The sequence below is a fragment of the Pyrus communis genome, chromosome 1, assembly GCF_041283825.1.
Source record: "Pyrus communis isolate YQ-2024b chromosome 1, ASM4128382v1, whole genome shotgun sequence".
Classification (NCBI taxonomy): Eukaryota; Viridiplantae; Streptophyta; class Magnoliopsida; order Rosales; family Rosaceae; genus Pyrus; species Pyrus communis.
Window position 1 is genome coordinate 18,424,458 of NC_142565.1, and position 13,335 is coordinate 18,437,792.

Consider the following 13,335-nt stretch of genomic DNA (forward strand, 5'->3'; position numbering starts at 1 on the left):
TTTGCACTTGGTAGGCAGTTTACGTTGCAAAACAGCGGACACATTCTCGCTTACCTTCACTACCTCTTTGTTTGCCCTTCTTCTCTTTGTATTGCATAGGTCCTTGAGGAATTTAGCATACTTTGGAACCTGTTTGATTGCATCGAGAAGCGGTATGTTCACTTGCACCTTCCGGAACGTTTCAAGAATGTCCTTCTCGCTTTCTTCCTTTTTTTCTTGCATGAACCTGCGAGGAAAAGGTACATTGGGCAGATTAGGACGTGAAGTACATGAATTTGAACTTAAATTACCTGATTTGGCCGAGTTAGGGTGATCTGCCTCAGGTTGTGTCGTCTCTTCATCTACTTTCTGGGCAGATTTGGGATTGTTTGGCTCGATCCCAACTTCTTTTCCACCCCTTAGGGTGATGGCCTTGGCGGATTCGAATCCTCCCTTTGGATTGACTGTGGTTGAGCTAGGAAGCTTTCCTTGCTCTCTAATCTGTCCAAGGAACTCAGAAATCTGCCCTATTTGTTTCTTCATATCCATCATCTCCTTCTCGTTATTTTCTATTCGGTTGTTTTGATTTTGCAACCCCTGCGAAATAGAGGTTAGTAATCGCATAGCTTGATTACTTTCCAAAGACGTACCTGAATGAGATGATGCCGAAGGTTGTTGGGATTGTTGGGGTGCATACGGCTTGGAATAAAAACCAGGGGGGTTTGGCCTAAATCCTCCTTGTTGGGCAGCTTGTTGTGGCTCCCTCCATTTGAAGTTTGGATGGTCCCTCCATCCGGCATTGTAAGTGTTCGAGTATGGGTTGTTTTGATTTTGTCCTTGGAAACCAATTGCATTGGCAGATTCCCACCCACCATTCTCGATTAGTTGAGGGCACTTGTCGGATGGATGCCCTTGAATTGAGCACACGCCACAAACTTGGTGTTCTTGTGCTTTTGGACCAATCACAACCTGAGAAACAAGAGAAGTAAGATTAGCAAGTTGTGATTGAATTTCAGAAATAGCACTCACCTCATTTACACTTTGTTGCCGTGGGGCTTCCCTTTGGCCCACTCCTTCATATTGTTGAGCGTTGAGCGCTCGGTTGGCTATGAGAATCTTGGCATCCCTTGGTGTTTTGTCCACCAATGCTCCTCCCGCTGATGCATCAACCATTTGACGTTCGATAGGAAGGAGGCCCTCATAGAAATATTGAAGGAGAAGTTCCTCCTTCATTTGATGTTGAGGACATGAAGCTACAAGGCCCTTGAAGCGCTCATAATAAGCCGGGAATGTCTCACCATGATTCTGTTGAATACCACTAATTTTCTTCCGTAGGAGAATCACTCTCGAAGTAGGGAAGAATTTCTCCAAGAAAGCACGCTTCATACTCTCCCACGAAGTCACAGTTCCCGGGGCTAGTTCGTAGAGCCAATCTTTGGCCTTGTCCATAAGTGAAAATGGAAAGGCCTTCATCTTCAATATACTCCCATCCACATTGACGGGGGTCATGCTCGAACAAACCACCTCGAACTCCTTCAAGTGTTTGTTGGGGTCTTCCATAGACAAGCCATGGAACTTCGGAATATGGTGTAACAAACTGGATTTGAGTTCAAATTCCTCAGTCTTCCCCTCTGCAGCCGTGGGGTATTGGATACAAAGAGGCAATGCATTATCCAAACCTGAGGCCGAAAGCTCCTTGATGGTTCTATTATCTGCTGCCATGGCTTGTTCTTCTTCAAAAATCTGATCCGTGGGCTTTTCTTCTACACCTACTTCTTCTTCTTCAAGCCCAGGTTGTGGTGGAGGTTGTGGTGGCTCTTGTTGACTCCTCGTTCTCCTCAAAGTGCGTTCAAAATCACCGTCAAAGTCGGAGATGTTCTCTATAATAGGCCGAGAGCGACGAGTCATACACAGTAACTAAAAAAAACAAGGAAACAAACAAACTAAGAATCTAAAATAAGAATGCACGAAAAACAAAAAAAATATAAAAATAAAGACAAAGGATTAGCAAAGTTGCTAATCCCCGGCAACGGCGCCAAAATTTGATGCGAGAATTACTTGACACTCAAATTAAACCCTCGTTTGACAATTGTAGTAGAATGGATAAGTGAGGGATCGTTCTAGACCGGGGATTAGGAGGGCTTGCTAAAACCTTCTAAATTGACTTAAAAACATAAAAACTAAATTAAAATACTCTTAACAAGACTACTATGACTCAGAAAGGCTTTGAAAAACTCAAATTGTCTAAAACAATCAAATTGACTCAAAAAGAAGCTAGAACTTGATTTAGACGAATTTGCAATTGTTTATGACTCCACAAGCTTAAAGATACAAAAATAAAACAAATACGAATGATTAAGACTTAACAAAATAGGGGGGGGAATTGTGGTTGGACGATATTAAATTAAAAAGACAGAATATAATTAAAGGCAAAATGTAAATATGAATGTGATAAAAAATATGGATGATGGAATAGCCAAGGGGTTCTTCTCCACACATGTTACACTTGCAAACAAAATTGATTCTCAGTTGGTCTTTCGATAAGTTGTGAAACTCAATGCTCCAAGTTAATTAGATCCACTTAGATTAACTTTCAGATTTCCCTAAATTCGTTGGATTGAATGGAATACGCATTACAACCAAATTATTCTTAATCAAAGTCCCTAACTATGGAATACGCATGATAGAGACATTCAACAAAGATCATTAAGTTCAACGGAAATCATAAACATCGACGAGGCATTCGTTACTATGGAATACGCATGAAACTTATGCCAAGAATTCGTTTAACGCGATTGTTTATAAGCAACCTCTACTACTTGTGAATATAAGTTCATAACGATTAGGTGAAATTCACTTATATTCTAGCGTCATATTTATGCATGAAAATTAAGCTTGCAATCTCAATGAACATACATAAATAAGTTATCAATCAAACAGTTAAACGAATTGAATCCACAACTTATGAAATTCCAACCAAACGTAATCAATTCAAAATGCAAATATAAACATAGTTTTGAATCACCCCCTAGCTAAAGGGGGTTTAGTTCCTCATAACTTTGAAATCAAAGAAACACCTAAACATTCCAACAACTCAAACGTGAATTGTATGAACGTTTAGGCACTCTTCTCTTCCCTTCTCATACGTACAAAACAAAGAGAATTAAATTTAAACTTTGAAATCAAAGAAACACCTAAACATTCCAACAACTCAAACTTGAATTGTATGAACGTTTAAGCACTCTTTTCTTCCTCGTTGTTGTAGCACAAAGTCTAAGGTGAGCTTAAGGGCTTTAGGTGTATGTGGAATGGAGTAGGGAGTGGTTGGAAGTGGAAGAATGAAGAGAAAATATGCAGAAAATGAAGTGGGACTCACGGCAATGGAATGGTATTTGTGTTGTGTGAAGTGTTGTGAATGGAAATATGAGATATGAATTGAATGGGGAGTGAATGAATGAATGCTAGGGTATTTATAGGGGTGGTGGAGGGAACATATGGCTGTTTGTTTAAGCATTTGTGTGGAGGAATGATGGAAAAACAGCTAGGACACATGTGAAAACTGGAATTGCACAAGGGGAGCAAAGGGAACCCACGGCATAGATGGATTTGCATGTGTTTGGGAAGCTTTCTTGCTCATTTTCTGGATGCAATGATGAAGAGTTTAATAATTAATGCATGTAGGTGGTTGAAATGATGAAGAATGAGTGGTGGATGTGTGAATGATTGAATGTGCATGTGGGTGAATGTGAAGGGAATGCATGTGAGGATGCTGGAAATGCAATGGAACTCACGGCACAAAGGTTCTTTGGTGATGAATGTGGTTGATTTAATGGAGGAACAAGTGCATGTGTTGAATTAGTGGTGCATGTGATTAAAGATGGAGAAGGTGGTGTAATGATGAAGTGGAATGGCTGAAAATGCAAGGGGGAGTGAAGGCCACGGCAAAGGTGTTTTGGTGCATGTGTTGGCTGTTTTGTTTGTTGGTTAAACCTTGTGTTTGCTTGTGAATGTTGTTTGTGTTTTAAAGAATGAATGGTGGTGTAATAATGAAGTGTGATGAGTGATAAGTGTATGATATGTTGAGTGATAAGATAAGTGGTTATTGATATGTGGTTATTGATATGTAGATGAATGAATGATATGATAAGTAATGAATGAATGATATGTGGTTATTGATATGTAGATGAATGAATGATATGATAAGTAATAAATATATGATATGTGGTGAGTGATAAGTGAATGGTTTGATAAGTGATAAATGAACTAGTTTAAAGGGCTAGGGTTTAAGTACATAGAATGGGCCTAAAATAGGTTGGTTTGTATGGCATAATGTGTTGTGTCTTCAAGTGCATACAAGGCCTTCAAATTCGTCCATCCTCTTGGCTCCATGGATAAGCTATCCAATCCATGCCCAAAAATGCTCCAAATGGCCTCAAAATGCACTTTCTTGCTCCCTAGGCCCTTAGAACCTGAAAACACACAAAAGAAGCATAAAGGACTAAAATAACGAGAGAAACATAACGTAAATGCACGAGAACAAGCCATTTAAGTCGCATGAATATGCTCCTATCAAATCACATGGCAGAAGCCCTGCAAATCGAATTCCTTGCTAAGGAGGACCCAAAATCAAAGCCCTAGTGCGCTTTGATTAATAGAAGCTGATATTCAACACCTCAAGTAAGAAACGATTGGCATAATCTCCACTTCCAGGACTTTATGACTATCGATGAGTATGTCTCCGAAGTTGGTTGATTCTAAAGTTTTGTGGTCTAGAACTCATTGATTATGACCTATTGGAAAAGACCTATTTCACCTTTAAAGCGTCGAATATTGTCTCTAATAGTAGTATAGAGTGCGAAACTAACAAAGGTTCTCAAACCTCACATCAGTTCTCCTTTTAGCTGAGAAAAACAACTTGCTGATGCAAAATTATAATTCTTGACCTACTGGTTCCAATGTTGTTCCATTGATACAAGTCAATGTGAATGTTTCCAAGAGAAGGAAAAGGAATCTTGTTAGTAGAAGGGCCATTCGTCCCAGGTCAGAAGAACAACAAGGGGAGAGGTAAGTTGGTTCAAACTAAGGGTCCTGACTTTGCAAGAATTATAGGAACATCAGCAATAAGGCTAATCATCCTGAACCAATAAACAAGCCAATTATTTGCTTCTTTTGTGGTGGAATTGATCATTAGACTCGCACATGTCGATGTTGTTGATTGATATCACAACCGTAGTTAGAGAGAAATCAACCAAAGTTGTCCAGAATGACACAGCTTGAGTCGTTTTGAATTTCATGGAGCAAGACGACTACTAATGGATGTGATTGGCATGTAGCCAACTTAGAAATTTCCTTAATGTCTTTAGATAATTTCTTTTTTATTTGCGGATTATTGGGCCATTTTGAGCAAACTATTGGTTTCTTAACCCCTTTATGGTTATTGTTTTACTTCTTTTGGATTTCGGTTCTTGAATAATTTAAGTCAACAAAGTTTACCTTGAAAACTTGTTGTGTGACTTAACTTAAATTTTCATATGCACGTGTTCCATGAAGTTGATCGACTGGTAGACAATGCTACCATAAACATTGTTTAACATAACGACATTTATTTCCTCAACTTCACGCCTACTGAATCCTCAATGACAGCAATCGATGGCCCGACGCTATTGATAAAAGGGCATGTCAAAGGCCAATTCGTGTTGCCCAATGGTACTTTGCTTACTAGTAACGAGGCCTTATATTCTCTTCGTTCCGAACAAACGTTCTTGAGTTTTAAATACATTTGAGCTAACAAATTCTATTGTGAAATCATAGAAGAAAATGATGTTGAATCGCAAAACTGGGCTTGGACTTGAATTCGCAAGGTCGAAAGGATGAGAATGGTGGTGGCTTGAGGTTTTTCTATGTTTGTGGGTGGGTCTAGAAAGGAGACAATGTTGAGCAGAAGAGTGACGTTGAGTGAGAGAGAGAGAGAGAGAGAGAGAGAGAGAGAGAGAGAGAGAGAGAGAATAATGTTCAGTACAGAGAAGAAAGAAGAAGATGAAATGGACATATTGATTTTGAGCACAATGCCCCAAAAAAATGGTCGATCCAAATTCACATTGATTTATCAAACATGACAATATCTGAATAACAGAAATTAAGTAGGGGCAAAATTTGAAGTAAATTGTGCTTATGAACAATCAACCACATTATTTGGTTTAAAAATTTAGTTTTCCTATCATTATCCATGTTAATCAGATATTGAATTCTCCATCTACAGTGGAGTCGAAGATAAAACATTTCCCTCTAAATTAAACAATAGCACCAAGTGGATTATAAAAAAGGACTAGGATTTTCTCTCCTCCTCTTTCCATCCCCTTCTTTCACACTCTCTATTTTGTCTTTCTCCTTCTATAAAAAATTAATATAAAATGTTGCTATGACTTAATTATGACCGTTCAAATAGGTGGAGAAGGAAGGGGAAAGAAAAAAAAGAGAGGAGATAATCCATTCTCCTAAAAAAAAAAAAAAAAAAAAAAAAAAAAAAAAAAAAAAAAAAAAAAAAAAAAAAAAAAAAAAAACTCTCTTGTAAATACATGATTTTTGACTTGTGTTTATGGGACATAAAAGAAAATTTTATTCAATTCCCAGTCAACACCTGCGGCTAGCTACCCATGGTCAATAGTGCAATGAAGGCCAAGTCATTGGAAAAAACACAAAACAAAAGAATTGTCTTCATTCCTATTAATTAGATTTAGCTGCCCTATAGTCATTGATTATTCAGCCCAACCCACTTCTCCACCACTTGCTCTCTCCCTCTCCAAAATTCATACTCCCATAGAATTGAAGAAAGAGAGAAAATATGAACCCAACACCACCAGCAAGGCCTCCTCCCACACCCAAAAAGGAGGTACAACTCCAAGGTCCACGCCCTTCCCCTCTCAGAGTCAACAAAGACTCCGTCAAGATCAAGAAGCCACCGCCACACCCCTACCCACATCCACACCTAGCATACACCCAGGATCCCCATCCGCCTCCACAGCTGATGGTGATCTACTCAGTCTCTCCCAAAGTTATCCGTGCCACGGAAAACGAGTTTATGTCCTTAGTCCTTCCACCTCTCTGCCCTCCTCCTCGGCCGACAGCCTCTCATCGGCTGCAGGGCTTGCCTCTATACACAAGACAAGTCCTAATTCTTCAACTGCGGATCATAACAAGGTCGTGGGCGGCGCCGCCACCACTAGTACCAGCATTGACGACGACTTCATGACAAGTATTTTCAATAATCTTAAAGTTCAAGGAGGCGGAGGAGAAGGAGAAGGGTCAGTGCTACTTGACGAAATGGGTCAATTTCCGAGCATATTGTCTCCGGCGCCGGTGTCTCTGCTGGTGGTATCAAGTGGGTTCTTCTCACATCAAAATCAGCATGACGTCATAAGCAGCCCAATGTTTAATAATTGGATGGGGATGGCCAATAGCCCTGGGCCGGCTTCCGCTTTGTTTTCTCCCAATCCCTGCTCATGGGACCTTTTTAACCATTTCTTACACTACTTTTGATAATTCAACAATTTGCTGCCCGGTCCTCAGTTTCGTAGCATTTTTACATTTTAGCAATTGTAATTAATTTGTTACTCTCAGCCCCAGTCTTTGTAGTCATTTTGTAATTCAGATGGAGTTTTACAAATTAACTGTAATGATACTTATTCATTTCCTACTTGGGATTAGCTAAGCGGATGTGTTCCCTCCATGGAATTCCGTTTGAATTTTGCTATTTAGATTAGTTTAAACAAAAATATCGATGTAAGTGGTTGATTGCCTACTGGTTAGGGCGTTCCTCTTTGACGGTTCAACCCAGTGGCATATTGCTTGTAAAAGGACAGATATATGCCTACATTGTCATATGATCACTATAATTCACTGTTTGGAATCCGTATCTACCAACAGTTATACAAAACCTCAAAAACTTTGGGGCCAAATGGAAAACTCAAAATTTATTTACCCTTACAATGTTGAAGACCGTTCATCAAATAAAGAAAAAGATGCCGAATGCTAGTGGTACGTTGTATCCTTTGAGGTCATAGTGTTCTTCCCATGCTGGTCACTCTTGAATCATTTTGAACTCGCATTCTGACATTTTTCAGACTTAGAGCTTCAACGGTAAACATCCTCCTTATAAATTAAGGTGCCAACCTTCTCCCCCCTTATGGCTTTTGAGATGTTACCAGGTTTATTTAGATTGAACACAACAACTACATCATGGGAAATAAACAACAGCATGTTTAGCTTAGAAGTATGGTTGCAAAATTTTAGATGCTTGTCTAAACATACCAGGAATTTTGTTTGTCTGGCATAAGGTAATGACGGTCATGTCCATCATCGAAAGATCTTTCGCCATCACCTCTTGATATGTTAAATTCTCAAGAAGACGGGCATTCGGGTCACACCTTAGATCGTTGTCATAAACCCCGCTGCATTGACTGGATAAACGATTGATATTTGCCAACATAGACAAGTTGCAATTCAGTAAATTTAGGACTAGATAAATACGAGAAGACTCGATATTAAGCAGTACATTTAGGAATATTCAAGACTACTTACTTTCTGCACCACGAAGCGCTGCAACGGTATCTTTGGTGAAGAACAGATTTCCAGTTCCAGCTGCAAAGATTACAACTCTCCCCTTTTCTAAATGCCTTATAGCTCTTCGACGTATATAAGGCTCTGTAACCTCAGACATTTGAAAGGCAGTCTGCACTCGAGTAGGGATGCCGATACTTTCCATTGTTGTTTGAAGAAATATTGAGTTCATGACAGTTGCTAACATCCTGAAAACATGAAATGAACCAGATCAAGTAATCACCCAATGAAAGGAATTATGTAAAAATGCAACTGGAAAAAAGTCTACACAGGTGACATCAAACAACATCAAAGAATTTACCCGATGTAATCAGCAGATGATTGATCAAGACCGCCGTTTCCCACCCAGGAAGATCCACAGAAGATATTTCCCCCGCCAACTACAATTGCAACCTGAAATACTTAACTAAGATTACTAAAACATACAGAACACAGTAAACTATGTTTTGGATCATAAGCAAACAATTCTCACTAGTACAATCTGTTGAGCACTTTACGGAGATTACTAAAACATTCAAACTATTCCTGTTTATGTTATCCCTGCATTCTGTTGGTTATTTAAATAATAAAAATAACCTATAGTCCCATTCTTATCATGAAGCATTTCCCAGACTGCACTTTCGTCCTTGCATAGATAATTCTTGAATCCCCAAATTTCACTATGTTTAACTATATAAACAGGTTACAGTAATGACCAACATCACAGGTAAACAATATAACGAGAAGAATGTGACCTCTGTGTGTGTGCCCTTGCCTTGTGTACATAAAAGGAAAAGGTCATGTAAAGTATAGTTCTTTAATGTCAAGTGTTAAGCATTACCTCAATGCCAAGGCGAGTCATAGATGCAACCTCCCTTGCAATTTCCATTGTTACCTAATATTATCGACGGGCCAAACTGTTCATGTTTCATAAACCAATAAGAGAAGGATAATTATCGTAGGATGATTGAAGAATGTACGAGACCTTTGGGTCAATAGTCTGTGTATGATCTCTGGCAAGTGCTTCTCCACTAACTTTATGCAAAACCCTTCGCCACTTATAAGATGGTCCAGACGAACCATTCCCATTCATTGTCACCCCAAAAGGAGCCATAGATGATATTTGAGTATTACTGTTCAAAAGATATGAAGTTAAAATGGTAGATATTAGAGCAATGGTGTCCAAACCAACACTACCAAACGCTACTACTAGATGAAAAAAAAGACATTGCCATTTTCACACACAATTCGACAACCAAGGAAAGACAATTTTCTCACACCCCTTAATATCTATCCCAAGAACAACAAGATATGAAAAAGCGAAAACGATTGAAGCATCCAGGGGAAGATCGAGGGTTGAAGAACAAACTGATTATTATATATCCTACAAGATTGGATATTTGACAACAAAATCAAGTGTAATTGAGGAGCATGCTAGTTAATTAAGGAACCACCACGTGAAACTAAAATCGCTACACCCTGCACCCCATGTCTACAGCAATCCGAAGGTAGCCAGTAAATTGGCATTCCCAATAGTCAGTTGATACTTACTAAACCCTACCAGTAGTTTACTACAAGTAACTTTCGGCTAGAGTCAGTTGATAGTTACATTCAAGGACCCTTAATTCCCACAAAAAAACTGAAATTAAGCAGCTACCCATAACAATTTACAGTAAAAAAAATACAGGAAAGTCATGTTCTTGTAGCGGCATACATGCGGTGGTTCACAGAGTCAGAACCGGAGCCCATTTCAGAAGATGAACAGGTAACCGCCGCCAACCGCCCATGTGAAGGCTGTTTACTCACCGACACACCATTGTAAGCGCGCTTCAAACAAGTCAGAGGCAGACATGAAAAAGAAGAGGAGGAGGTGGAAGAGGAGACAGAGACAAAGGAGGAGGGCGAAATTGCCACCATGAATAAGTGAAAGTCAAAGTAACTTAATTTAGTTCAAGTCCTAGCGCCAAGCTGTAGCTGCTGCTTGACCAAACCAAGCAAGATAATATGCCTATCTCCTTTCCCTCTCGAATTCGGACACTCGCGGAATCCTCTTTTTGAAATATCGAGAATTTGTGAATCATGTTCGTTTATCGTATATTATGTGGTCAAAAATCATTTTAAATTTTTTTATTTAAAATTAAACACAAACAATACCTAATAAAAACTGACTACATGATATACGATAAATAAATACAATTTACGAATCCTCAAGATCTCCACCAAAAGATCAGGAGAGGATCCTGTTGGTTTTGGCAAAAGTCCTACCTCAATAGAAAAAAATGTTTTGAAATTCAACCGAACATACCTCATTTTCCTTATTACTATATTGCCCTTTGAATAAGCAATTTACCCTTTCTAGGCCTATGCAACCAGCAAAAACTTCCACCTTTGGATGACTAAAACTGAGTTTGTCATTGACATTATTGACACCTGTTAGAATATAATTAATTAATCCGAAATCATTTTTGTAATTGTAGCGTATCATATAGGAATGTAATTTGCCATTGTAATCAGTGTATGATTCTTATTTTTAATATAAATTTATATAATTCTATATTAAAATATTTTCTACACATCAATACAAGAAGTCATAATTCTATATGATATCACTCGTTTAGATTTCCTTAGGTCCTAGGGCTTTCTCTCATCTCCTCCTTTTGTTGCCGTCCCAACCAACAAAACAAAACAAAAACATTTTTGTCGTCCCATGTCCTCTCCTCTTTGCGGCCAAAACACTGCAAACTTTGTCAAACTTTCTACCTATTCATCAACTCAAAAACCTATCTTTTTTGGTTAACTGATAAAGTGGCTGACATATTTTTCCCATAACCAAGAACAAACTTCCTGTAGTATCCCGTGAGCCCAATGAATCCTCTCAATTCTTTCACATTGGCAAGAATTCACCAATCCTAAATGGCTTAAATCTTTGCAATAGCTACCCCATCTCTAGAAACAATGTGCACCAAGTACTTTACTTTGACCAAATATACATTTTTTCTTTTTCACATATAATTGGTTTTCCTGGAGTAACTTGTGGGTCTTGTACAAATTAGACTAGTGATCCTCCCAAGTTTTTTTATAAACCAAGATGTCAAAAAATACTAGTATAAACTGCCTGAGGAAGGGTCTGAAAATGTCATTCATTAAGTTTTGGAAGTGGTATGAGCATTAGTGAGTCCAAAGGGCATGACTAGAAACTCATAATGTCCCTCATGAACCTTTTCTACATATGCATGATTCAATCTAATCTGATGATATCCTGACCTTAAGTCAAGCTTAGAGAAAAATTGTGCTTCAAACAATTCATCAAATAGGTCATCAATCAAATGTTCCCTATTTCTTCTTCACCAACGACACATAAAATGAAAATGAGTCATGGCTAAGCCTGATGAAACCAGATTGCAAAAGCTTTTGCACTGCCTTCTCAATTTCAGTATTTTGAACTGGACCATAATGGTAGGGCTTGATATTAGGTGGCTTTACTCTAGGAACTGATAGGAGCATATTCATGCGACTTAAATGGCTTGTTCTCGTGCATTTACGTTATGTTTCTCTCGTTATTTTAGTCCTTTATGCTTCTTTTGTGTGTTTTCAGGTTCTAAGGGCCTAGGGAGCAAGAAAGTGCATTTTGAGGCCATTTGGAGCATTTTTGGGCATGGATTGGATAGCTTATCCATGGAGCCAAGAGGATGGACGAATTTGAAGGCCTTGTATGCACTTGAAGACACAACACATTATGCCATACAAACCAACCTATTTTAGGCCCATTCTATGTACTTAAACCATAGCCCTTTAAACTAGTTCATTTATCACTTATCAAACCATTCACTTATCACTCACCACATATCATATATTTATTACTTATCATATCATTCATTCATCTACATATCAATAACCACATATCATTCATTCATTACTTATCATATCATTCATTCATCTACATATCAATAACCACATATCAATAACCACTTATCTTATCACTCAACATATCATACACTTATCACTCATCACACTTCATTATTACACCACCATTCATTCTTTAAAACACAAACAACATTCACATGCAAACACAAGCTTTAACCAACAAACAAAACAGCCAACACATGCACCAAAACACCTTTGCCGTGGCCTTCACTCCCCCTTGCATTTTCAGCCATTCCACTTCATCATTACACCACCTTCTCCATCTTTAATCACATGCACCACTAATTCAACACATGCACTTGTTCCTCCATTAAATCAACCACATTCATCACCAAAGAACCTTTGTGCCGTGAGTTCCATTGCATTTCCAGCATCCTCACATGCATTCCCTTCACATTCACCCACATGCACATTCAATCATTCACACATCCACCACTCATTCTTCATCATTTCAACCACCTACATGCATTAATTATTAAACTCTTCATCATTGCATCCAGAAAATGAGCAAGAAAGCTTCCCAAACACATGCAAATCCATCTATGCCGTGGGTTCCCTTTGCTCCCCTTGTGCAATTCCAGTTTTCACATGTGTCCTAGCTGTTTTTCCATCATTCCTCCACACAAATGCTTAAACAAACAGCCATATGTTCCCTCCACCACCCCTATAAATACCCTAGCATTCATTCATTCACTCCCCATTCAATTCATATCTCATATTTCCATTCACAACACTTCACACAACACAAATACCATTCCATTGCCGTGAGTCCCACTTCATTTTCTGCATATTTTCTCTTCATTCTTCCATCTCCAACCACTCCCTACTCCATTCCAC

The 13,335-nt window shown here is 38.7% G+C and overlaps 1 protein-coding gene and 1 pseudogene across 1 annotated transcript; one reads left to right on the top strand and one right to left on the bottom strand.

The window, feature by feature from the left end:
- The first annotated feature begins 6,731 nt into the window (after positions 1-6,731).
- Positions 6,732-7,687, top strand: LOC148699306 (uncharacterized; annotated as a pseudogene).
- A 133-nt stretch (positions 7,688-7,820) lies between these two features.
- LOC137721570 (uridylate kinase PUMPKIN, chloroplastic-like) lies at positions 7,821-10,577 on the bottom strand. The gene is given in 6 exon segments (XM_088699485.1): positions 7,821-8,207; positions 8,287-8,783; positions 8,897-8,988; positions 9,416-9,469; positions 9,560-9,707; positions 10,289-10,577. Coding segments are annotated over 6 exon segments (1,092 nt in total). The 5' UTR covers positions 10,492-10,577; the 3' UTR covers positions 7,821-8,109.
- Between the last annotated feature and the right edge of the window lie 2,758 nt (positions 10,578-13,335).